The following is a 27,496-nucleotide window of genomic DNA, read 5'->3' as shown; positions in this document are numbered from 1 at the left end:
TAAACCAAAAATGTAAGATATTTGTGGTTTATAAAAATGCTTACTAAAAGTGGAATTTAAAACTATTCAAATGTCTAGAGTGCACTGTAAATTTATATACACATGCATGCACAATGTGTATATATAATAAATATGTATACAAATATATAAAATGTAATCACAATAAATTGCGTATGTATATATACATATATTATTCAGTGCCAAGGTTTTAAAAAAAATCTTACAGCTTCTTGTATTATAGCAGGACTTGCACATTGCAAAATAGTAAAAAAACAGCACAGTCCAGGGGAAAGGTTAGTGAAAAATTAGTAAAGGAAGCCAGTGTAGCCATTTAAAAGAAGCTGAACTGTCAAAGTCTTACACATGGAGCGACGGTAGATGGCCTTCATTTTGTCTTTTTCCTTCGGTCTGTTCCTCAAAAAGGGCAGTCTTTTCAGTGCAATCACTTTTATGTCATAGCATGAGGAAAAACGGAAACAGGGAAATGAAAGAAAAAAGGGAGAAGAACAGATGGAAGTTAATGTTGAAACTAAGGATAGAAATGAATGTTTGAGCTTCAGCTATGTATGCTATGCTAAAAACTATTATTCTCATGCTGCTGAGTGATAATGAAATATGAAAACTACGCTATGAAACCTTCAATATACTCAGAAAAGCACTGAAGACAATGGTGAGAAACGTAGTATACTTTGAAAGTTCAGAACTGCCAAATTCTTGAAAAAACAAAAGTAACTTCTTTGCAGAGATTTATATGAACAGATAAAGAGTTTTTCTAAGAAAGTGGAAAATAGATTTATTCAAAAGGCCTAAAATTTGATTACTTTGTGACTTTAATAAAACATCCACTTTTCTTCTCTAAAAAAGAGTTTGAATCTTAATTACTTGCTATAATGTGTCTTTTCTAATTTGCTTTTCTCTTGTACTTTTCACTCATGATTTAAATTTTTATAAGTTTTGATTTATTATGTATTGTGCATATTAATAATTAAATAACTCTCTTTCACTCTTTGTTTCTGTACATTTTCTTTCTATGGACCATCTGTTCAAGGGACTATGTGAACCGAGTGCAGAAAATTGAAATAATAAACTACAAGTTTGTTATAAAGCTGCAGTGGTTGCTCAGATTTCCTGGTTGGCATAGTACCCTGCCAAATTGCTACTGGAAAAAAGTACCAAACAGAAGATTACCACCTCTTCTTGACCACCCCAAAAAAGCAAACAAAAAACAAACAAAAATGGGGGTGTGGTTATGACACTTTGGGGAGTCAGAAAAGTTAAAATAATACATGTAACATCTGCAAAAAGAACATTAAAATTATATTAATTATTACAATTAGAAAAAAGTCACATGTTACTCCTGGAGTGCAGTGCAGCAGTAACATGTTAATAGTGGACATCTGTGTCTTCATGTAGCATCATATAAATGTGTCAGCAGACTGCCAAGCATACAGGAGCCACATGCAAACAATGGTGATGCAAGGGCTTCATCTTTGACAGAAAGGTGCTCAGAAATCATAGATTTCTTACAAATGCCCAGGCCCCTGCTTCATTTGCATGCTACCCGACATCACAATCTACAGGTTTTACACATGCCTTGTCATTTGCCTCAATTTGTTGAACCAATGGCATGTTACATAGCAATTTAATATGCATGCACATGGATTTTTCTATATTTTTAGACACTTCTGCTCCTTCTGTATTTCTCTGCACAAAAGGGGAAATATACCCTATATTTTGTTATATTTCTTTTTAGTTTGGTTCAACAGAAAAAGTCAACATGTCCAATTTCTGGTATCGCCATTATGAAGTATTTCTAATACCGCTCTATTATAAGAACCATTTCATGTTAGAATTAATACAGCCAAGCAAAATCACCATGAAATGGTACCAGACCAAATAAATGCTACTTAGCCATAATTATGGTATAAAAATAAAAATAATTACTAGCCTGTCAAAAAAAAATTCACTGGCCCCAAGTGAACAGACAAATAGAATTTTGCACAGCTAGATTAACAATGTTAGAAATAGTATAACTTCAACTACTTAAATGGACATTCATAAGTAAATTTTTATCTATTAAAACATTCCTTTTATTACCTTTTGTAAATAAAGGTGGTTTCTGGTCTTGCACAAGAGTGCAAGTTGGGAGAAAATGTAAGGATCCCCTTGCACTCACGTACAACAGCCAGCCATAATACTGTGGAGGATTGCAAGCACTGGTGGTATCCTTTCCAAAGGAGGAGTACTTGATTGAAAGTGGGTTATCACACTGCTTCCCCTCCACCTTTTGCACTCAGCACAGGGGGGACATGTACAGTGCACCACTTTGAAATGTGGTGGAGCTCCTGCTGCAGCATGCACGCCCCAGGAGACCTAGGAGGATGTATGTTTGATTCAGCTAGATTGCCTCCAGAGAGTCCTCCTGCAACATGGCTCCATCAATTTAGCACTAAAATATTACAGTAAAAACAAAAGCTATATATTCTACAACTTCCATTACTGATTAAAACTGGTATAGTCTCGCATGCTTTAACCCACTGTTTCACAACGACCAGTTCGTGGACCGGAGCCGTTCCTGAGATCTCCCTGACACAGTTTAGGAAGGTAGCAAGCCGGTCCCTGCTATCAAAAAGGTTGAGAAACACTGCAAAATGATGAACATACGGAGAATATTCACAGTTCTAAAGTACAATGGTATCTAGATCAGAGAGAAGCTGCTAATCCCTAATATAAGTCAACTGTTCATGCCTTTGGGTGGGAAAGAGTAGGGAGACATAAAGGAAACACACACCAGTCAATATACGTGTTTCTCATATAGGAGACAAGTACACTTAATGCACGTTAACCTTTAGCTTGCTGATCGCATAGATATACTGGTAGGTAATCAAACATAAAATAAGCTTTTCTGACCTTCTTTCAGCTCAATAAACACAGCTACTTTCAATAATCAGGACGGAATGAGCTGAAAGCCATGTGAAAATGGACACTGATTGGCCACAGTAAGTTGAGTGATCATTAAAGTCTTCATAAAGAAGATATGTTGTCTGTCTAGCTCTGTAAAAGGATAGTTTTATTTCACTGTCACATGCCAAAAGAATGCACGCACCAGTATGAAGCTTATTTCTTGCTTTTGTGACAAATAAAGTATAAATAACTAGTTTTAGCATTAGTGACAGCGAAGTGAGGAACAGACTGTGACAATAAGCACTCCCTGCATTCACATCATATACACTACTGTAATAATCTTTGAACAAAATATGCTTTGTGAAGTGTCATTTGAAAACTAATAACTCACTGATCATTGATATTCTTGTGTGATGTATGTACAGGGTGGGTATTAAGAGTGATGAATATATGCTGAAATTATGACTAAAGTGTGTGTAAACGAGGTATGTCATGGAGAGTTGGTAAACAGGACTGCACTAGACAAAGGAATATGTTTTCTCCACCTGGGAGTTACTTTCAAAGTACTTTGAAAGACAATGAGAATGTATTTACATTAGAGAGACAAGGTGGGAAATATTAATCTTTTATTGGACCAACTTCTGTTACTGAGAGATATAGAAAATATGTTGGTCCAATAAAAGATATTACTGTACCCACCTTGTGTCTCTCATATCCTGAGACTGACAGGGCTACAACACCACTGCATAAAATGTATTTACATATCATGTAAACAGATTCATCTAGCTAACAAGGGGTGGAGGCAAATCTCACACTAACAAGTGGGGCAGAAGACAGCATGGTGTCTACACCATGCTGTCGGGAGAGAGAAGCTTGGTCTGGGTTTTACTTTTCAAAGAATACATGGCAAAGGTTTACAGGTCTATAAAGATAGAGTGGCTGAATCTCAAGTGATGAGCAATTGAATCAACTGACTGTATACAATATTACTGTACTGTATTAGAAAAGTGTATAGAGCAGTGACACACAGACTGAGGCTTGGCAGCCACAAGTGGCTCTTTAATGTGTCTCCTTGCGGCTCTTTGCAGCACATATTAAAACATGGTATGATTTAATTATTAACCAATCTAAGTTATTAACCAATCAGGATGCTTTTACTATGTTATTAACCAATTGTAGAATACTTGGTCAGTTGTTTTGCTGTGAATTATATATATACACACAGAGTAAATGAAACAATGAATTTATACTACTGTGGCTCTTTTGGGTAAAGTTGATCGCTAATTTGGTGCCTAAACCACTGATGTCTGAGTATCACTGGTACAGAGTGAGGTCTTTTCTGAAAGCCTATGGCACACTGGTGATTGATATCATTGTGAATTGTATGCATTATCACTATATAAGGAATTATGGATACTCATTGATATTGGGCTGTACAGTCTCTCCAGACAGGAGGGAATGCCACAGCTATCTACTTGTTTCCTATATAAATTAAGCGTGGTGGAATCAGAAACAATGGAAACCCAATTTACATAGAAATCATACAGGGGGATGAAAAGCCCACAGGAAGAGAAAGACACCATGAGATCATTCTGCCTCTTGAAAAAAGTTAATTGAATTTTGGAAGATATAAGCAAGGAGAGAAGCCATCTTGGGCATCCATCACTAGACAGATACAAGAGGCCAGAGCTCTTCCAAGCTGAGAAAAAATATGTCCTTCAACCAAGGGGGGTTGAAGTCTCTGGAACTGAATATAAGTGAGAAATCTGTTTAGGCAAAGATCTTTCACCTAAGATGACAAGGGAAGCAAGCACCTTGTACTTTTTTGGAAGGTCCTGACTGGGGGAAAGTCGGCCATGGAAGGGAAAAAGAATGACTAGGTAGAGAAACCAGCTTGAACAAAGACTGTATCTTGCTAGATTAGGTTTTAGACTTTCAGATTCATTTTCACTTTTATTTGCTTGTAGCCCTTTCTAACTTTATTGCTTTTACTTAGCATCACTTAATCTATGTCCTATTGTTAATAAATCTGTTTTATTTTACTATAAACCAACTCAATGCTGTGTTTAAAAGGAAGGGTGCATTTACTCCAGTTAAGTTAATAAGCTGTGATGTAGTTTTGTCTCTTTAAATTATGGAGTAATGAACATTATGATTTCTCTGAGCTGTCCAGGAAAGGGCTGAACATATCAGGGCACACAGTTTTGGGGAAATTTGGGACCGGGAGTGTGTTGCGGTCATCTTGATGGTTGTAACCCAGGCTGGTGGAAGACAGAGTGTGACTGGTGTGTTGCTGGCAGGCTGCTGGCATCAGACTGCTGGACCCAGGGCTGCTGCTATATACAGATACTCATAGTGGCAGGCTGCTTGTGACCAGCCCAGGTTGGGAGCTACAGCACCGAAGAGCTGTGAGGCACCCAGGGTTACAAGGCAGGTGGTGACAAAATCCTTTACTGGTCTGGACTGCCACCTGAATCCCATGACACACAGTCCCTCTTTTTTCTTATTGAGGAGTTAATTTTATTGTGGTTGTTTCTAACTGCATTTTGTTTTTCATCCAAACTGACAAGAAATTACCTTTGATTATGTGTTTTATAAAACCTATGTTCATACTACAAAAAGTATACAGTAACAAGTAAATTATTACAGTTAAGACAACAATTATCAGTACTTCATTGTGATTTTTGGTCTCTAAGAAACAGATCCACAAAAAGGGTTGGTTTGTGGCCCTCAGCATACCTACAAAATGTGAGATGTAGCTGCAGATACTGATGGTGCCTTGCTCACTAAAGCAGATATCAGATCTGTCCTTTGGTAGAATCTGCTCTTCTTCTTGTTGGAATCACATATGTGTGGCCTATGGCTGAAACATTGCCTGAAAAATCCTTGTGACTGGTAAAAGTGGAAGTGCTTTTCTTGGCAGACACAAAGTAATGGCCAAAAGGTTTTAAACATGCCCTGGCATCTTTAATGTAGTGTATCTGTTTTGACACTGAACAATTCGGGATCCTCAGAGATCATCTTCTATTGCCTTTTGTACCCCCCATTAGTAAGGCAGAGGATTTTAGCCACAAAGACAAGAACAACATTACAGTGGTTGCCATTGTTCTCAAATGCAATTGGAAGAAGAGAAAGTTACTCACCTTGCAGTAACTGAGGTTCTTTGAGATGTGTGTCCCTGGGGGTGCTCCACTCCAAGTGATGGTGCGTCCCGTCGCTGTTGATCGGAGATCTTCGGTAGCAGTGCCTGGTCGGGACGCACACGCTCAGCTGCTATCTCGTGGTCTTGTAAGAGTTTGCCTGAGCGCGCGCGTCTCGCGCACCCCTCAGTTCCTTCTCTACCATGGAGAAGTCAGTATAGAACTCCAAAGTTGAGGGGAGGAGGGCGGGGAGTGGAGCACCCATAGGGGGACACATCGCACAGAACCTCAGTTACTGTAAGGTGAGTAACTTTCTCTTCTTCTTCGAGTGCTGTCTTTGTGGGTACTCCACTCCAGGTGAATGTGAAGCAGTACCCACTAAGGCTGGTGGGACTTAGGAGTTGCGGCAATGAGTACTGTAGACAGTACTGTATGGCCTACTATTGTGTCTGCTGTGGTATCCTGTGTGATAGCATAGTGTTTAGTAAATGTGTGTTCAGATGACCACATGGCTACCTTACAGATATCAGGAATGGGTACATTATGGAGGAAGGCAACGGATGTTGACATAGCTCAAGTAGAATGAGTTCTGATGCCTTCGGGCGGTTGAGCATTTTGAATGTGATAACAGGATCTGATGCAGTCATAGATCCACTTGGAAAGTCGTTGTTTAGAAAGTGCTGCACCCTTTGATCGCTCGGTAGTGGAGACAAATAAGCGGGAGGGCTAATGAAATGGTTTAGTCCTATGTAAATAGAAGGCCAGTGCTTGTCTGACATCGAGGGTGTGCTGCGTTGCCTCGTGTGGAGTCTCGTGAAGTTTGGTATAGAATGTAGGTAAGTATATTGGTTGGTTAAGGTGGAAGGTTGATACCCCCTTAAGGAGAAATTTAGGGTGGGGTCGCAGAGTAACTTTGTCTTTGGAGAAGGTTGCGTAGGGAGGGTAGGCCATCAGGGTGCTGATTTCTCCTACCTTCCTTGCTGATGTTATGGCAACCAAGATGGCTACCTTCATGGACATATGAAGAAGAGATGAAGTAGCTAAGGGCTCGAATGGAGGTTTCATAAGACCGCGAAGAACGAGATTGAGATTCCATGCAGCTGCGGATGCATAAATCTTGGGGTAGAGATTTTCTAGGCCCGTGAGGAAGCGTTTTATGGTGGGGTGGGCAAAGAGTGAATATCCGTCTAACGAATCATGGAAGGTAGTAAGGGCCGCTAGGTGTACCCTGATGGAGCTGAGCGAGAGTCCGTCCTGTTTTAGTTTCAGGAGGTAGTCTAGGATGTTAGGAAGGGTCACGATATTGGGTGATAAATGTTTGTTTGAACACCACAGGGAAAACCGCTTCCACTTCTGCAGGTAAGTTTTACGAGTGGAGTCTTTTCTACTATGCAGGAGGACATATCGGACTTGCTCAGAACAGGCTAATTCATGGTTCTGGAACGATGTCAGGTGGAGTTTCTGGAGCTGGGTGTGAAGAATTCGTCCGTTGTCCTGGGAAAGGAGATCTGGTCTGTTGGGAAGAGTCCGTGGAGATGTGGAGCAGGTAAGGATACCATGTCTGTCTCGGCAAAGCTGGGGCAATGAGTATGACCCGGGCCTTGTCGTCTCTGATCTTGCGTAGGACCCTGTGTATCAGAGGGAACGGTGGAAAGGCATACAGGAGAGAGTTGTTCCATGGGATGAGGAATCCTGCTCTGGAGCAAAAGAGGTGGCATTTGCGATTCTGGGTTGTGGCAAAGAGGTCTATTGAGGGGGTGCTCCATTGGGAGAAGAGCTGTTCTAGTATCGTGGGGTGCAATTCCCACTCGTGTTCTTTGGAGATGTGTCTGTTGAGTGTATCGGCGGTAGTGTTGTGACAGCCAGGTAGGTACGACACAACAATTTGTATGTAGTGCTGTATGCACTAATTCCACAATTGGATGGCTTCCATGCATAGGGAGTGCGATCGTGCTCCCTCTTGTCTGTTGATGTAAAACATACATGCTACATTGTCCGTTAGGACCCGGATAGATTTGTTCTTTATGAGGGGAAGAAAGTGGAAGCAGGCTTGTCTCACAGCTCTGAGCTCTAGGAGGTTTATGTGTAGACGTGTGTCTGGCACAGACCAGCGGCCTTGTGCCGTGTGTCCCTCCAGATGCGCTCCCCAACTGATCAGGGAAGCGTCCATGGTGAGCATGAGCGTGGGAGATTGTTGTTGAAAGGGAATGCCTATGCCAAGGTTCTCTGGTCTTGTCCACCATTGCAAGGAAGCTAGTATGTTCGCTGGAGCAGTCAGCAGCGTGCCTGCTGGGTTTGAAATTTGAGTTGAGCCAACCGTGAAGACATCTCATGTGCAGCCTGGCGTACTTGACCACGAAGGTGGTGGCTGCCATGTGTCCAAGGAGCTATAGGCAAATTCTTGCCTGTATCCTGGGACGAACAGAGAGTGTACATATGAGATGTAAGATAGTGAGGAATCGGTTGTGTGGTAGTGAGGTTCTGGTTCGAACTGAGTCCAGGTGAGATCCAATGAATTCGATCTGCTGTGAAGGCATCAAGGTAGATTTTTGGACATTTATTTGTAGGCCCAAGCTGTGGAAGAGTGAAATGGTGAAATGGGTAACTTGAAGTGTCTCGTCATATGAGTTGCCCTTGATGAGGCAATCGTCTAGGTAGGGGAAAAGTATGATCCCCACTCTGCAGAGATGGGCCACGACTATGGCTAGGGTTTTGGAGAATACTCTCATTGCTGTGGAGAGTCCAAAAGGGAGTACCCTGTATTGGAAATGGTCGTGTCCGATTGTGAAGTGCAGGAAGTGTCTGTGGGCCGGATGAATGGATATGTGAAAATAGGCATCCTGTAGGTCGAGGGCTGTGAACTAGTCCCCTTGTTCCAGCGCAGGTATTATTGTGTCCAGTGTGACCATCTTGAATTTTTGTACTCTTACGAGGGCTCTGGGCTTGGGCCGGGAATGAGGAGTTCAGGGTCTGGGACGGGGCTCTGGGCTGGGAGTTGGGGTGCAAGGGGGTGAGGGCTCCGGGGTGGGGTCGGGAATGAGGGATTTGGGGTGCAGGAGGGGGCTCCAGGCTGGGGGGGGGCAAGGGATTTGGAGTGCGGGAGGGGGCTGCGGGTTGAGACAGGGGGTTGGGGTGCAGGCTTACCTTGCACAACTCCCGGGCAGCAGCGCGGGGGTGGGTGGGGGGAGGGGCTAAGGCAGGCTGTCTGCCTGTCCTGACATAATGTTATGCATGCGCCGGAAGCAGCTAGCAGGTCCGGCGCTATTAGGTGGCGGGGGAGGAGGGCAGGAGGCGCTGCTCTCGCCCACAGGCACCGCCCCCCCAGCTCCCATTGGCCGAGTGCAGAGCTGGTGCTCAGGGCGGGGGCAGCATGCGGAGCCCCATGGCCTCCCTGCCTAGGAGCCGGACCTGCTGGCCGCTTCCGGGGTGCAGTGCGGTGCCCCAGGACAGGTAGAGACTAGCCTGCCTTAGCGCTACAGCACTGCTGACCAGATTTTTAATGCTCCGGTTGGCGGTCCCGACTGGAGCTGCCAGGGTCCCTTTTTGACCGGATGTTCCAGTCGAAAACTGGACACCTGGTCACCCTAACTGAATTATCTCTGAAATCAAAATTGCCACGTTAAGAGCTACTTGAGCTGTTGACCTGACCATGTCTTTAGCTTATACAATCATACCAATTAAATACAACGGTTGTTAATAACTTAGCTTAATTACAATTTTTTTTTCAAATATAGCCTATGCACAAGATTTCAATTAATTTTAACTACTGTATATAGAGGAAATTTTGAAGAATCTGTGTTATTCCATTAGTAAGATAATTTTGGACAAAGAAAAGATTGACACCAATGCTAAATTTCTTAAAGGACCTGTCATAACTATAAAGGGAAGGGTAACAGCTCTCCTGTGTACAGTACTAAAATCCCTCCTGGCCAGAGACTCCAAAATCGTTTTACCTGTAAAGGGTTAAGAAGCTCGGGTAACCTGGCTGACACCTGACCCAAAGGACCAATAAGGGGACAAGATACTTTCAAATCTTGGGTGGGGGGGAAAGGCTTTTGTGTGTGCTCTTTGTTTTAAGGGGTTGTTCGCTCTTGGGACTGAGAGGGACCAGACATCAATCCAGGTTCTCCCCATCTTTCTAAACAAGTCTCTCCTATTTCAAACTTGTAAGTAAAAAAGCCAGGCAAGGCGTCTTAGTTTTACTTTGTTTTCTCAACTTGTAAATGTACCTTTTACCAGAGTGTTTATCTTTGTTTGCTGTACTTTGAACCTAAGACAGAGGGGGGTCCTCTGAGCTCTTTAAGTTTGATTACCCTGTAAAGTTATTTTCCATACTGATTTTACAGAGATGATTTTTACCTTTTTCTTTAATTAAAAGCCTTCTTTTTAAGAACCAGATTGATTTCTCCTTGTTTTAAGATCCAAGGGGGTTTGGATCTGTATTCACCAGGAGTTGGTGAAAGGAAGGAGGGGGGAAGGGTCAATTTCTCCTTGTTTAAGATCCAAGGAGTTTGGATCTGTATTCACCAGGGAATTGGTGAGAGGTTTCTCAAGGCTTCCCAGGGAGGGAATCCATTGGGAATGGTGGCAGCGGAACCAGAGCTAAGCTGGTAGTTAAGCTTAGAAGTTTTCATGCAGGCCCCTACATTTGTACCCTAAAGTTCAAAGTGGGGATACAGCCTTGACAGGACCCAATTTAAAATTAATTTTAACTCATAAAACAACAGATTTACTTGTAAATTCTAAAAAAAAATTCTATATTTAAAGAGTGATTGCCGAAAGTTTGTGGAAGAGCATAGAATCATAGACTATCAGGGTTGGAAGGGACCTCAGGAGGTCATCTAGTCCAACCCCTTGCTCAAAGCAGGACCAATCCCCAACTAAATCATCCCAGCCAGGGCTTTGGAAGCCTGACCTTAAAAACCTCTAAGGAAGGAGATTCCACCACCTCCCTAGGTAACCCATTCCAGTCCTTCACCACCCTCCTAGTGAAAAAGTTTTTCCTAATATCCAACATAGACCTCCCACACTGCAACTTGAGACCATTACTCCTTGTTCTGTGAAGATATGCTCTATTTTTCATATATAAGAAAATGGATGAATCACTGCTTTAAGCGCAAAACAGAACTCAACCTTAGCCATGAAACCATGACCAGTGCCTCCATAATAAAGAATAGGAGAGTTCTCAGTCTCTAGATTCAGGGCTTCAGCAAGTCTCACCAGGAGAGGTAGAGAGACTGACATTAAAGCCTAAGAATAATACAGAAATTAGGAAGATGGTGATTCTCCCTCTTGAAAAGGTTTATCTACCTGAAGCCTCTTCATCTTCACAATCTTCTGAAGCCAACAAGGGCCTAGGAAAAGACAGCAGTTGAGAGGACAGATATTCAATTTTGGAAATGGAGATCTGACAGGAGTCTCTCTTCAGCTCTTTTTCAGGGAAAAGACTTATGAATCTTTTGGACCCCAGAAAGTTAGTTGAGCCAACATCACTCAATAAAGCCAGGATCCCCACTTCATAGGGATAAAAGTGGATTTGAGGATCCCAAGTTGTAGTTCTTAGTAGGTGTCAAGGTTCCTTCCCCACTCTGAACTTTAGAGTACAGATATGGGGACCTGCATGTGAACCTCTAAACTGAATTACCAGCTTAGATCTAGTTTTGCTGCCACCACTCCCAAGTACTAACTCCCTTCCCTGGGTAGCCTTGAGAGACTTCTCCACCAATTTCCTGGTGAACACCGATCCAAACCCTTGGATCTTAAAACAAGGAGAAATTAACCATTCCCCCTCCTTTCCCCCACTAATTCCTAGTGAGTCCAGATCCAATCCCCTTGGATCTTAAAACAAGGAAAAATCAATCAGGTTCTTAAAAAGAAGACTTTTAATTAAAGAAAGAAAGGTAAAAAATCATCTCTGTAAAATCAGGATGGAAAATAACTTTACAGGGTAATCAGATTCAAAGAGCCCAGAGGAACCCCCTCTAGCCTTAAGTTCAAAGTTACAGCAAACAGAGGTAAACCCTCTAGCAAAAGGTACATTTACAAGTTGAGAAAACAAAGATAAACCTAACACGCCTTGCCTGGCTGTTACTTACAAGTTTGAAATATGAGAGACTTGTTCAGAAAGATTTGGAGAGCATGGATTGATGTCCGGTTCCTCTTAGTTTCAAGAGCGAACAACCTCCAAAACAAAGAACACAAACAAAAGCCTTCCCCTCACCAAGTTTTGAAAGTATCTTGTCCCCTTATTGGTCCTTTGGGTCAGGTGTCAGCCAGGTTACCTGAGCTTCTTAACCCTTTACAGGTAAAAGGATTTTGGTGTCTCTGGCCAGGAGGGATTTTATAGTATTGTACACAGAAGGGCTGTTACCCTTCCCTTTATAGTTATGACAGTAGGTTTACAGAATAAAACTATCTGAGAGGAGTGGAAAGCCCCAGAAGGCGAGGGATCCTAGGCGAACCTGAGGCTCCATACATTATGACATTGAGGTTGACCCTCAGCCATGGAACCTACTTTTCCAGGAAACTGTACTGATGAAACATGAAAAGGGTTTGATTACATTGCAAAAGAAAATTCCTTGCCCAGAGCTACAAAAGAGAAAGATGACAAAGCTTGACTTGCCCACAAGCTGAGTTTCTCCTATTCACTTAGAATCCAATAGACTGAGGTGGGCAAACTACCGCCTGCGGGCCACATCTGGCCCATCAGACCATTTAATCTGTCCCTCAGCTCCAGCTGGGGAGTGGGGTCGGGGTCTTGCCCTGCTCTGCGCGGTTCCCAGGAGGCAGCTGCCATGACCCCCCTCCAGCTCCTAGGTAGTACACGGAAGCGTGGCCAGGCGGCTCTGCACTCTGCCCCGTCCACAGGCGCTCACCCTCGCAGCTCCCATTGGCCATGGTTCCCAGCCAATGGGAGCTGCAGAGGTGGCGCCTACGGACAGGGCAGTGTGCAGAGCCGCCTGGCCGCGCCTTGGAGCTGGAGGGGGGACATGCTTCCAGGAGCTGCTTTCACTAAGTGCCGCCTGAAGCCTGCATCCCTAAGCGCGCCCCCCCCCCCCCGCGCCCCAATCCTCTGCCACAGCCTGATCCCTTTCCCGCCCTCCAAACCCCTCGGTCCCCTGGAGCACCCTCCTGCACCCCAAAGCCCTCATCCCCGGTCCCACCGCAGAGCCCACACCCCCAGCCGGAGCCCTCACACCCCTCCTCGGTACCCCAACCCCCTGCCCCAGCCCTGATCCCCCTCCCGCCCTCCGAACCCCTCAGTCCCAGCCTGGAGCCTCCTGCTGTACTCCAAACCCCTCATCCCCAGCCCCACCCCAGAGCCCACAACCCCCTCCTACACCCTGAACTCCTCATTTCTGGCTGCACCCCCAGCTGGAGCCCTCGCCCCCTCCCACACCCCTACTCCCAATTTTGTGAACATTCATGGCCCGCCATACAATTTCCATACCCCGATGTGGCCCTCAGGCCAAAAAGTTTCCCCACCCCTGCAACAGACCCTCCAAAATGGGAATGAAAGGTGGGATGTGTGGATATATCTCCTCAAAGAACTCCAGTTAAGGATGAGTAACTTCTCTTTCTCTTTTGAGGATTGTCAGTACAGGTTTCCACCCTTGGAGATTCACAAAGAGTAATAAATCCCTAAGGAGATGGGAATGAGGAGGATTATTTAACTGAATAATGATTATTGTAGAATTGTATTTAACTGAATAATGATTATTGTAGAATTGCTCTCCTGGACTGGGCATCAGATCATGAGGCTAGGCCAACAGTGATGCTGTGTAAAAATATTGACTGCAATCCTGTATATTTCCAAAACTGCAACATTCAGGGATCTGAGTCCCCATTATCACACAGCATTTTTGTATAAAGGATCTAATCCACTTTGACAAACACTGATAGGAAATATTGGAAATATTTTGTTCCATGATCCTGTCACCATAAACCAGAAATAATATGGAACCGTGTTATTTTATTAAGGTACAAGATAAAAGCCCTCTTAGCAACTAGTCACTGCTTTGTTGAAGATCCTTGTCTTCTTAAACAAGGGCCTGTTTTTATCATTAATGGATTTATGAAAGATTTAGTATAGTTAAGGTCCTCTCTTATAAACAAGCAACTCTTGATAGCAGCAGATTTGAGGGGAGACTAATTCTTGTAGTGAGGACAAAATGAATGAAGGCAAGCAAAATAAAAAAAATCTAGTATTTATATAGGCAAGGGAAGGGTTGTAATTATTTTAATCTGCATCAGGTTTCAAATTGCTTCTTTTTAAAGGGTCACATAACCTTTTATAGCCAACTCCTTTTAAGAAACTAGGAATTTCAAGCACTTCTTTTCAGCAGGATTGTCCCTACATGCATTGGCATCCTATCCAAAGACAGACTCTTCCAGATTCTCTTATGCTCTATTTTTAATTTCCGTAAAAGTATGTGAAATAATACAGAATTTTTTTATTTTTTATTTTTATTAAGTTTGCACAGTAAGAGCCAAAATCAAAAACCACCATGAGAGATTTTTTTTTTATTTAAATAAAGAAAATTCTCACCTGGGATGAAAATTGGAATACCAAATTTTCACCTTATATATTCTAAGTCACTTAGATATTAAACTTTAAAAGGTATGAATTATAATATGAGAGTACATTGATGCTTTATATGTAACATCAATATCTCACTTGTAATAAATTTATTAACTAATCAATAATGCAACTTGTTTAACATGGAATGTAATGGCAAAAAACTAATTACCTGCCACTAGAAATTTCATGACAAATTATTGATGAACAACAAAAGAAACAAGTAAAGGGTGTATAAAATACTCTAAGCTACGTGCATCCTAACGGCTATGACAAAGTGGCTTATTCAGGGTTAACACTTCATGTCTGGCAAACGTCAATTCCCCCTACATCAGGAACTTATCCGTTATTTCTCTCTGTAGCTCTGCCTATCTCTAGGATCAGCAGTGATCTGTGTCCTTCTAACTGCTTATATCACTCCACAGCTCTTTCTATTCTCTATTATATTGTTGCCAAAACCCATCACCATTAGTTTCAAGAGACACATGATCTTTTTAACAGCTAATGGTTGTTAGTATGGACTAGATGACACATCTGAAGGAAGGGAGCAGAAGGAGACTCCACCGATTGGAAGGCAAAAGATGCACTGTCCTAGGGATGAGGGTTCCACAACCACCACTCCCAAGAGGAGGAGGAGGGTGGTGGTGGTCGGGGACTCCCTCCTCAGGGGGACTGAGTCATCTATCTGCCACGCAGACCGGGAAAACAGAGAGGTCTGCTGCTTGCCAGGAGCTAGGATTCACGATGTGACGGAGAGACTGCCGAGACTCATCAAGCCCTCGGATCGCTACCCCTTCCTGCTTCTCCACGTGGGAACCAATGATACTGCCAAGAATGACCTTGAGCGGATCACTGCAGACTACGTGGCTCTGGGAAGAAGGATAAAGGAGTTTGAGGCGCAAGTGGTGTTCTCGTCCATCCTCCCTGTGCAAGGAAAAGGCCTGGGTAGAGACCGTCGAATCGTGGAAGTCAACGAATGGCTACGCAGGTGGTGTCGGAGAGAAGGCTTTGGATTCTTCGACCATGGGATGGTGTTCCAAGAAGGAGGAGTGCTAGGCAGAGACGGGCTCCACCTAACGAAGAGAGGGAAGAGCATCTTCGCAAGCAGGCTGGCTAACCTAGTGAGGAGGACTTTAAACTAGGTTCACCGGGGGAAGGAGACCAAAGCCCTGAGGTAAGTGGGGAAATGGGATCCTGGGAGGAAGCAAGAGCAGGAGAGCGCAAGAGGGGAGGACTCCTGTCTCATATGAGAAAGAGGGACGATCGATGAGTTATCTTAAGTGCCTATACACAAATGCAAGAAGCCTGGGAAACAAGCAGGGAGAACTGGAAGTCCTGGCACAGTCAGGGAACTATGATGCGATTGGAATAACAGAGACTTGGTGGGATAACTCACATGACTGGAGTACTGTCATGGATGGATATAAACTGTTCAGGAAGCACAGGCAGGGCAGAAAAGGTGGGGGAGTTGCATTGTATGTAAGGGCTGGTCTATACTTAGCCGCTAGTTCGGCGGCTGGAAATCGAACTTCCGGGTTCGATTTATCGCGTCTGGTCTGGACGCGATAAATCGAACCAGGAAGTGCTCGCCGTTGACTGCGGTACTCCAGCTCAATGAGAGGAGTACCGCGGAGTTGACGGGGGAGCCTGCCTGCCGCGTGTGGACCGCGTCTGAACCGCGGTAAGTTCGAAGTAAGGTATGTCGACTTCAGCTACGTTATTCACGTAGCTGAAGTTGCGTACCTTACTTCGACTTGGGGGGTTAGTGTAGACCAGGCCTAAGAGAGGAGTATGACTGCTCAGAGCTCCGGTATGAAACTGCAGAAAAACCTGAGAGTCTCTGGATAAAGTTGAGAAGTGTGAGCAACAAGGGTGATGTCGTAGTGGGAGTCTGCTATAGACCACCAGACCAGGGGGATGAGGTGGACGAGGCTTTCTTCCGGCAACTAACAGAAGTTGCTAGATCGCAGGCCCTGGTTCTCATGGGAGACTTTAATCACCCTGATATCTGCTGGGAGAGCAATACAGCGGTGCACAGAAAATCCAGGAAGTTTTTGGAAAGTGTAGGGGACAATTTCCTGGTGCAAGTGCTGGAGGAACCAACTAGGGGCAGAGCTTTTCTTGACCTGCTGCTCACAAACAGGGAAGAATTAGTAGGGGAAGCAAAAGTGGATGGGAACCTGGGAGGCAGTGACCATGAGATGGTCGAGTTCAGGATCCTGACACAAGGAAGAAAAGAGAGCAGCAGAATACGGACCCTGGACTTCAGAAAAGCAGACTTTCACTCCCTCAGGGAACAGATGGGCAGGATCCCGTGGGAGAATAACGTGAAGGGCAAAAGGGTCCAGGAGAGCTGGCTGTATTTTAAAGAATCCTTATTGCGGTTGCAGGAACAAACCATCCCGATGTGTAGAAAGAATAGTAAATATGGCAGGCGACCAGCTTGGCTTAACAGTGAAATCCTTGCTGACCTTAAACGCAAAAAAGAAGCTTACAAGAAGTGGAAGATTGGACAAATGACCAGGGAGGAGTATAAAAATATCGCTCAGGCATGCAAGAGTGAAATCAGGAAGGCCAAATCGCACTTGGGAGTTGCAGCTAGCAAGAGATGTTAAGAGTAACAAGAAGGGTTTCTTCAGGTATGTTAGCAACAAGAAGAAAGTCAAGGAAAGTGTGGGCCCCTTACTGAATGAAGGAGGCAACCTAGTGACAGAGGATGTGGAAAAAGCTAATGTACTCAATGCTTTTTTTGCCTCTGTCTTCACAAACAAGGTCAGCTCCCAGACTGCTGGACTGGGCAGCACAGTATGGGGAGGAGGTGACCAGCCCTCTGTGGAGAAAGAAGTGGTTCGGGACTATTTAGAAAAACTGGATGAGCACAAATCCATGGGTCCGGATGCGCTGCATCCGAGGGTGCTAAAGGAGTTGGCGGATGTGATTGCAGAGCCATTGGCCATCATCTTTGAAAACTCATGGCGATCGGGGGAGGTCCTGGATGACTGGAAAAAGGCTAATGTAGTGCCCATCTTTAAAAAAGGGAAGAAGGAGGATCCGGGGAACCACAGGCCAGTCAGCCTCACCTGAGTCCCTGGAAAAATCATGGAGCAGGTCCTCAAGGAATCAATTATGAAACACTTAGAGGAGAGGAAAGTGATCAGGAACAGTCAGGATGGATTCACCAAGGGGACGTCGTGCCTGACTAACCTAATTGCCTTCTATGATGAGATAACTGGCTCTGTGGATGAGGGGAAAGCAGTGGATGTGTTATTCCTTGACTTTAGCAAAGCTTTTGATACGGTCTCCCACAGTATTCTTGCCGCCAAGTTAAAGAAGTATGGGCTGGATGAATGGACTGTAAGGTGGATAGAAAGCTGGCTAGATCGTTGGGCTCAACGGGTAGTGATCAATGGCTCCATGTCTAGTTGGCAGCCGGTTTCAAGCGGAGTGCCCCATGGGTCGGTCCTGGGGCCGGTTTTGTTTAATATCTTTATTAACGATCTGGAGGATGGTGTGGACTGCACTGTCAGCAAGTTTGCAGATGACACTAAACTGGGAGGCGTGGTAGATACGCTGGAGGGTAGGGATCAGATACAGAGGGACCTAGACAAATTAGAGGATTGGGCCAAAAAAAACCTGATGAGGTGCAACAAGGACAAGTGCAGAGTCCTGCACTTAGGACGGAAGAATCCTATGCACTGCTACAGACTAGGGACCGAATGGCTAGGTAGCAGTTCTGCAGAAAAGGACCTAGGGGGTCACTGTGGACGAGAAGCTGTATATGAGTCAACAGTGTGCTCTTGTTGCCAAGAAGGCTAATGGCATTTTGGGCTGTATAAGTAGGGGCATTGCCAGCAGATCGAGGAATGTGATCGTTCCCCTTTATTCGACATTGGTGAGGCCTCATCTGGAGTACTGTGTCCTGTTTTGGGCCCCACACTACAAGAAGGATGTGGAAATATTGGAAAGAGTCCAGCGGAGGGCAACAAAAATGATTAGGGGTCTGGAGCACATGACTTATGAGGAGAGGCTGAGGGAACTGGGATTGTTTAGTCTCCAGAAGAGAAGAATGAGGGGGGATTTAATAGCTGGGGGGGGGACGGTGTTCCAAAGAGGATGGAGCTCGGCTGTTCTCAGTGGTGGCAGATGACAGAACAAGGAGCAATGGTCTCAAGTTGCAGTGGGGGAGGTCTAGGTTGGATATTAGGAAACACTATTTCACTAGGAGGATGGTGAAGCACTGGAATGCTTTACCTAGGGAGGTGGTGGAATCTCCTTCCTTGGAGGTTTTTAAGGCCTGGCTTGACAAAACCCTGGCTGGGATGATTTAGTTGGGAATTGGTCCTGCTTTGAGCAGGGGGTTGGACTAGATGACCTCCTGAGGTCCCTTCCAACCCTGATATTCTATGATTCTATGGACACAATATGGAGAGGCATACTTGAGGAGGGTGGGAGTCTCATGGGAATGAGAGAAAACAAACAAAGCAGAAGGAGGTGGATTAAGGAGAGAGGAGCATTTGAAGTTCTGACAGGCTAAATGCCCTTATTCTGATCCAATAAGCCTACCTAATTCTGCATCCCTGATATACTATAGATTTATTTTAATGTATTTAATTACATTTACTGAAATGCTAAAATAGGGCATCTATCCATACACTCTAGGTGGGGTCTGAACCTGCACCACTGAAGTCAAGGGGAGCTTTGCCATTGACCTAAAGATTACAGGCCTTGGTAGCTCTTAACATTAATTAAAGATTTCCAACTGACTTGTTCTTTTTTAAGTAGTTTTGAAGTTTTTACCACATATTGGAAATATATTTAACCAAACAGTATTTCAAACGAAAATCATTTTGTAACTACTCACTACTGCTCTTTTTGGTTCCCAGTGTCTGGCCATCTTCAAGAGAGTTTGAGCCCACAGAAGAACTATCTTGACTGTCCTGATGGGGTAGCTGAAGAAATCCTTCACTGGACTCCGAACGGGTAGGTGTAAGAGTCAGAGACTTCAGACGTTCGCGGTTAACATCTTTCTTAGATTTTATCAATTTCCTCATTTTTAGAGTAATCCAATTGCCCCTTCTGTTACAATAAAATTAAACCCATTATTGCATTTATAATTCATTACTTTATAAAATGCATAATTTAAAAAATAATTTGTATGCAAGTTTAACTACAATATGTGGGCATGCTCTGCTCCCATGGAAGTCAATGGGAATCTTACCATCAACTTCAATAGGGGCACAGATGGGTCCTTAACTTGTTTAAATTTCTGGTTATACTAATTTTCATAAAATATATTCAAGCAGTACCTTCTGGGGGGGGATGGCTCATAAAATTTATACTGATCCATAATCTTCTCCTCTAATTTCTCCTTTTGTCGTCTCAATTCATTTAACTTGTCACTGTAAACAGAAATTAATCAAAATTGCTTTTTAGCAGTTATGTATGTATGTTTATATACTATTACATGTTTCTTTGCATTTTTAGGTATCTGAGAGCAGACTTTTTCACCTAAGAATAAGTGGGAGCCGCATAAAAATTGCCAAGAAACAGAGGTCTCTAAGTAATAAAGAGGAAGAAAGAGAAATATAGAAAATAGGATGTAAAGATATATCTAAATGAAGACATTTTAAAGACTTTCATGGGCCATTTACGGTCTTTAATATGATGTAATGCTGTACTTTATGAACACAGCATGCACATATAGGATACAATAAAGTAGTATTTAAAAACACTTTCTTTTTACTGCTAAAAGTAGCAAAAGTTCTCTCCTGGAAAAAGCAACAGAATTTTCAAAGAATTCTGGGATGCTTGAAGTGGAAGGAGGAATAAATTTTTTTTTCATTAGATCCACATACCATAAAAACCATGTATTTTTAATTATTTAGTTTTAAAAATCAACATTTCTGGTTGTGATTATCAGCAATTCATATATAATGCAATCACTTTAGTTATGTTCGAAGAAAAAATACAAGAGAATAGGGTATGAGAGTATTATGTAATGTATCAGCCAGTAGAAGGTGGTTTTTTACATTTGTAAGCTTGCCGTTGTCACATTTCTGAACAGCGGTTTCATAATTTTTGGTATACCTACATGTACTGTCTTTGTTCAACGTGGAAAAGATCCTTGCTTTCCATATTCTGCTCCAGTAATGTTCTATTCTGTAGCATTAATGTCTGAATTTGATCAAGTAGATGTCTGTTTTCTTCCTCCAGATTTCCTTTAAGCTGGCTAAGCAACTGTTAAAAATGTACAAAACAGGACTTAATATAAAACTGAGCACACTGCCTGATTTACAGGCTTATCTAGAAAATAGAAGCAGGACACACAAAGGCTTCAGTAAATCAGGCAAAAGACATAGCAATATCAAATAAATCGACTCAGAAATGTTTCTTTTAACATTTTAATATTTTGTTAATTGGCTGGATTCACTTTAACTAGCAGAGCAATCACAATTGTAATAGAAAAATATCTTATTAATATAGGAGTTAAGAAACTACTTTTGACCTAAACTCTTGACAGTGAATACCAGGACATACATTACAAAAATAAAAATAAACAAATTTCCCTTGTTTTTGAGATGAGTTTTAAGGGTATTGTTAAGTTGTTGCAGCCGAACACTGTGGCCCTGAAATAGCTTATTGCCAAGAAGACACTAAGAGAAGCTGAAGAAGCTTTAAAGTTCCTTCAGTGGATAGTTTCAATTATCCTTTCTGAAGGATCTTTTTGGGGGAAAAACCCACTCACAGTAGGAAATGGTGTCTTTTCCAGGGATGCCACTGCTGCATTAACTATAGAGAAGATGAAGAAGAAATCTCTGGGTTGTACTATAATGCAGAATTTCTGGACTTGCTGAGTAAGCCTTTCCTATTGTTGGGTGTTTCCCATTCTTCCCTAATGATGTCCTTGAATGAGGAATTTCAGGGAGACAACTTGATTTTGGATAGAAGATTTAGCTTGCTTGTCTTCTTTCTCTGGTAGCCACTTCTTTCCTCCTCATAATGTCAAACATATCTATGGGCTTGTCTACATTACTGGCTTCGAGGGGCAGTGATCAATCCAGCAGGGGTCGATTTATCACGTCTAGTCTCAACATGATAAATTGACCGCCGAGCGCTCTCCCGTCGACTCAAGTACTCCACCAGGGCAAGAGGCGCAGGCGGAGTCGATGGGGGAGTGTCAGCCGTTGACTTACCACAGTGAAGACACTGCGGTAAGTAGATCTATGTACGTCAACTTCAGCTACGTTATTCACATAGCTGACACTGCGTAACTTAGATCGATCCCCCCCCCCCAGTGTAAACCAGGCCTAAGACCGAGAACCTTTCCAAATTCTTTAGTTAGGGATTATGCTATGAAGCTGAGTTCCCCTACTATGGAGATAGGCTGAAACTCACGGCTTTTTTGTCTTTTACTTTATTTTTGCTTTTAGATTACAAATATTTGCACTGTAAAAAACAAAACTAATGGTATTTTTCAATTAACCTAATACAAGTACTGTGCTGCAATCTCTTTATTATGAAAGATAAACTTGCAGGTGTAGAATTGTGTGCAGAAAAAACCTGCATTAAGTACAAAAAAATAACTGGATTCAAAATAAAACAATGTCAAACTTTAGAGTCTACAAGTCCACTCAGTACTAATTCTTGTTCAGCCAATTGTGCAGACAAACAAGTCTGTTTACATTTGCAGGAGATAATGCTGACCACTTCTTATTTACAATGTCACATGAAAGTGAGAACAGGCATTCACATGGCACTGTTGTAGCCAGCGTCGCAAGATAATTACATGCCAGATGCGCTAAAGGTTGTTATGTACCTTCATGCTTCAAGCACCATTCCAGAGGACATGCATCCATGCTGGTGATGGGTTCTGCTCAATAACAATACAAAGCAGTGCGGACCAACGCATGTTCATTTTCATCATCTGAATCAGATGCCACCAGCAGAAGGTTGATTTTCTTTTATGGTGGTTTGGGTTCTGTAGTTTCCGCATCGGAGTGTTGCTCTTTTAAGACTTCTGAAAGCATTCTCTACACCTTGTCCCTCTCAAATTTTGGAAGGCACTTCAGATTCTTAAACTTTGGGTCGAGTGGTATAGCTATCTTTAGAAATCTCACATTGGTATGTTTGTGTTTTGTCAAATCTGTAGAGAAACTGTTCTTAAAATGAACAACGTGCTGGGTCATCATCTGAGACTGAGATAACATGAAATATATGGCAGAATGCGGGTAAAACAGAGCAGAAGACATACAATTCTCCCCCAAGGAGTTCAGTCACAAATTTAATTAAGGCATTATTTTTTTAAAGAGTGTCATCAGCATGGAAGCATGTCCTCTGGAATGATGGCCAAAGCATGAAGGGGCATATGAATGTTTAGCATATCTGGCACATAAATACCTTGCAATGCCGGCTACAAAAGTGCCATGCGAACGCCTGTTCTCACTTTCTGGTAACATTGTAAATAAGAAGTGGGCAGCATTATCCCCCATAAATGTAAACAAACTTGTTTGTCTTAGCGATTGGCTGAACAAGAAGTAGGACTGAGTGGACCTGTAGGCTCTAAAGTTTTACATTTTTTTGTTTTTAAGTGCAGTTATGTAACAAAAAAAAAATCTACATTTGTAAGTTGACTTTCACAATAAAGAGATTGTAGTACAGTACTTGTCTGAGGTGAATAGAAAAATACTATTTCTTTTGTTTATCATTTTTACAGTGCAAATATTTGTAATAAAAATAATAATATGAAGTGAGCACTGTACACTTTGTATTCTGTGTTGTAATTGAAATCAATATATTTGAAAATGTAGAAAAATATCCAAAAATATTTAATAAATTTCAATTTGTACTCCGTGATTTAAGGAGTCAGGTCAGGCTATACCTGATACCTCATCAAACCCACTGCCTTGTGAGTGGCCTGGGAGGATGTAAGGCTAAGGGAGCAATCCCTGACAGAAATACTCCACTGCCTTGTGGGTAAATTAGGGAGTATGTAAGACTATGATAATAAACTCAGACAGAAAATCTGGAGTGGATCCCTAAAGGTGATCAGGTACTAATATTTTACCTACAAAAGCAGATACATTAATAAAAAGTCTAGCACATTGCATAATATTATCTGCATTTACAATGCTATAGTAATTGAAGGATTAACAGAAGAGATTAAAAAATTAATTTACCTCACACTGATTATTCAGTTTTGTAGATGTAATATCCAGTTGTTGGTACTGTTCTTTCAGTTTAGAAAATTCAGCTTCTAATCGTGTTTGTTCTAGTTTGGAACTGTTCAATAAGCTTTTCAAATTCTTATGGTCAGTTTGAAGAACTTCATTCTCTCTCAAAAGTTGATTGTATGTATGATTTAGCCTGTAATTAAAAGATGTCATATAAGAATATTATAGATAAAAAAATACATATTTTAACCAGAATTTTGTTTCAAGCATGTAACTTCCATATTTCCATGCTGTTTGTAACATGGGTGACACACATGCTTTGAAAGGGTATATATACTAATTAATAGCCTCTAGTCACCAGTCTGTTTAGATCAAGATATTCTACTCTATGAAAATTCTATTCTCATTAAGAGATAGGAAGAGTGATTGATTTCTGGGAAATAATATTATTATAGATTTCAAATTGTGGGCAAATAATTTTCTTTTAAAAATGAAATACCTTTCATATTTTAACTCAATGCTTGGGAAAAACACAAGGCTGCTGAAAGTTTCTATACATTTAAAAAAAGAAAAGATTTAAGTGAAACTTTTTTTTAGACAAAGGACAGTTACCTGTTCCGTAACTGGCGTTCTTCGAGATGTGTTGCTCCTGTCTATTCCACAGTAGGTGTGCGTGCTCGCCACGTGCACCGGTGCTGGAAATTTTTCCCTTAGCAGTACCCATAGTGGGGGAGCACTGCTGCGACCCCTGGAGTGGCGCCTCTATATCGCGCTATAAGGGGAGCTGCGCACTCACCCCACCCTCAGTTCCTTCTTGCCAGACAACTCCGACAGAGGGGAAGGAGGGCGGGGTGTGGAATAGACAGGAGCAACACATCTCGAAGAACGCCAGTTACGGAACAGGCGTACAGATGTGGTCTCCTCATCTCAAAAAAGATATACTGGCACTAGAAAAGGTTCAGAAAAGGGCAACTAAAATGATTAGGGATTTGGAACGGGTCCCATATGAGGAGAGATTAAAGAGGCTAGGACTCTTCAGCTTGGAAAAGAGGAGACTAAGGGGGGATATGATAGAGGAATATAAAATCATGAGTGATGTGGAGAAAGTGTATAAGGAAAAGTTATTTACTTATTCCCATAATACAAGAACTAAGGGTCACCAAATGAAATTAATAGGCAGCAGGTTTAAAACAAATACAAGGAAGTTCTTCTTCACGCAGCGCACAATCAACTTGTGGAACTCCTTACCTGAGGAGGTTGTGAAGGCTAGGACTATAACAGCGTTTAAAAGAGAACTGGATAAATTCATGGTGGTTAAGTCCATTACTGGCTATTAGCCAGGATGGGTAAGGAATGGTGTCCCTAGCCTCTATTTGTCAGAGGATGGAGATGGATGGCAGGAGAGAGATCACTTGATCATTGCCTGTTAGGTCCACTCCCTCTGGGGCACCTGGCATTGGCCACTGTCAGTAGACAGGATACTGGGCTAGATGCACCTTTGGTCTGACCCGGTATGGCCGTTCTTATGTTCTTATGACTCTGACCATCTTCCCCCGTAGGTGTGGGCTGAAGGCTAAGCACACCAGGCGCACCACCCTGAGCTCCCTGACGTTTATGTGCAGGGACAAGTCTGAGGTCGACCATCTGCCCTGGGTTTGGAAGCTCCTCACATGGGCTCCCCACCCCAGGTCCAAGGCGTCTGACACCAGATCTAGTGAGGGAGGGGTCTCTCGGAAGGGAATCCCTTGTAACACGTTGGTCGGGAGGGACCACCATTGCAGGTTGGCCACTACGTTGGGAGGTAACGTGACAACCTTGTCCAGGCTGTCCCTGGCCTAGGAATATTGGGAGGCCAGCCAGAGTTGGAGGGGCCTCATTCTGAGCCTGGCATGTCGCACCACAGAGGTGCATGCTGCCATGTGGCCTAAGATTTGAAGGCACACCCTTGCCGTCGTTTCGGGGAAGGCCATGACTGAAGCTATGAGACTTTTGAGCATCTCGAACCTGTCTCGGGGGAGAGAGGCCGTGGCCACCACTGAGCCTAACAGCGCTCCTATGAAGTGTATGCGCTGAACCGGCACTAACGTGGACTTGTCCTCGTTCACCACTAGGCCTAGACTCTCGTGAGTGGCCAGCAGGAATTTCAGCTGGGCCTGCACCTGGGACCGAGACTTGCCCTTGAGCAGCCAGTTGTCCAGGTAGGGGAAAATTTGCAGCCCGTTCCTTCTGAGGTGGGCTGCCACTACCGCCATGCATTTGGTAAAAACCCTGGGGGCCATGGAGAGGCCAAAGGGAAGGACCGTAAACTGGTAGTGGTCCCGCCCCACCAGGAAGTGGAGGAAGCGCCTGTGACCCTCGAAAATATGTATGTGGAAATACGCATCCTGGAGGTCCAGGGCTGCGAACCAATCCCCCGGGTCTAGGGATGGAATAATAGAGGCCAGGGAAACCATACGGAACTTATTTGGGCATAAGCTTTCGTGGGTAAAAACCTCACTTCTTCGGATGCATAGAGTGACATACAGAACTTGTAATGGACCATAAACTGGTTGAGGTTCTGCAAGTCGAGGATGGGCCTGAGCCCACCTTTTGCCTTCGGGATCAGGAAATACCGGGAGTAAAAACCTCTGCCCTGAAATTCCCGAGGTACCTTCTCCACCGCACCTAGGGTAAGGAGGCACGTCACCTCCTGGTCTAGGCCCCCCGGGGGCCTCCAGGGGCCGGGGGTGGTGGTGGTGGGGGGCGAAGCGAAGTGAACTGCAACATGTAGCCCTTGGAAATGGTGCTGAGGACCCACTGGTCCAACGTTATATGGGACCATTGCACTCGGAAGGCAGATAAACGGTTGCAGAACACAAACTTTATTAACTAGGGGGCTTCCCTGGCAACAGGCCCGGTGGCCCCCCTCAAAGAGTCAAAAGCGCCTCTTCCCCTGCCTCTTGCCCTTGGCGGGCCCAGGTCGCGGGGACCTGCGTCTCTGCTCCCTCGGCCTCTTAGGCGGGGGGGGTCATATCTGCCTCTAGCTGGAGGAACCGAGGTCTGTGGCCTGGGTTTGTCCTTAGCTGGTGGGACATATAGGCCCAGAGTTTGCAGGGTGGTGCGGGAGTCCTTCATCACGTGCAGACGGGTGTCTGTCTGATCCACAAACAGGGCCTTCCCATCAAAAGGCAAGTCCTGCATGAGGGACTGGGACTCCGTGGACAGTCCTGGCAGCGAGAGCCACGATGCCCTGCGCATCGCAACAGCCGAGGCCATTGAACGGGCTGCTGTATCTGCCGCTTCCGAAGCCGCTTGGAGGGCCGCTTTCGCCGCCACCGCGCCTTCGTCAACCAAAGCTCTGAACTCCTTCTTCTCCTTTTCGAACTTTGGCAGAGACCCCCACAAGTTAAAATCATACCGTCTCAGGAAGGCTTGGTGATTTGCCACCCTGGGCTGGAAGCTCGCCGATGAATAAACCTTCCTGCTGAAGGTATCCAGTCTCCTGGCGTCTTTATCCTTGGGGGTGGGCGCGGGTTGGCCATGCCTCTCTCGGTGGTTTACAGACTGCATCACCAGAGAGTTGGGTGCCGGGTGAGAGTACAAATATTCGTGCCCCTTTGCTGGCACAAAGTACTTTCTCTCCGCCTTTTTAGAAATAGGTGACAAGGACGCCGGGGTTTGCCAAAGTGAAGTCAAGATATTGGCCACCCCCTGGTGGAGAGGTA

General features: G+C 43.7%; 1 protein-coding gene across 7 annotated transcripts in view; it reads right to left on the bottom strand.

The window, feature by feature from the left end:
* CCDC88A (coiled-coil domain containing 88A) overlaps positions 1 to 27,496 on the bottom strand; it is a 367,236-nt gene that overhangs the window by 25,052 nt on the left and 314,688 nt on the right. For all 7 annotated transcript variants that reach the window (XR_002908971.3, XM_024215537.3, XM_024215545.3 and 4 more), the window contains 5 exons: positions 23,799 to 23,985; positions 20,714 to 20,859; positions 19,929 to 20,021; positions 19,484 to 19,698; positions 362 to 445 (listed from right to left, as the gene is read on the bottom strand). Coding sequence is in view for 6 of the 7 variants with exons in the window: in XM_024215537.3 (XP_024071305.2) it covers positions 362 to 445; positions 19,484 to 19,698; positions 19,929 to 20,021; positions 20,714 to 20,859; positions 23,799 to 23,985 (725 nt within the window). In the remaining variant the exon portion in view is untranslated. The remainder of the gene's footprint in view (positions 1 to 361; positions 446 to 19,483; positions 19,699 to 19,928; positions 20,022 to 20,713; positions 20,860 to 23,798; positions 23,986 to 27,496) is intronic.

Source organism: Terrapene carolina, unplaced genomic scaffold (assembly GCF_002925995.2).
Source record: "Terrapene carolina triunguis isolate 2854851 unplaced genomic scaffold, T_m_triunguis-2.0 Scaffold132, whole genome shotgun sequence".
NCBI lineage: Eukaryota > Metazoa > Chordata > Testudines > Emydidae > Terrapene > Terrapene triunguis.
Note: the sequence above shows the minus strand (reverse complement) of the source record. Positions and strands in the feature narration are given on the sequence as shown.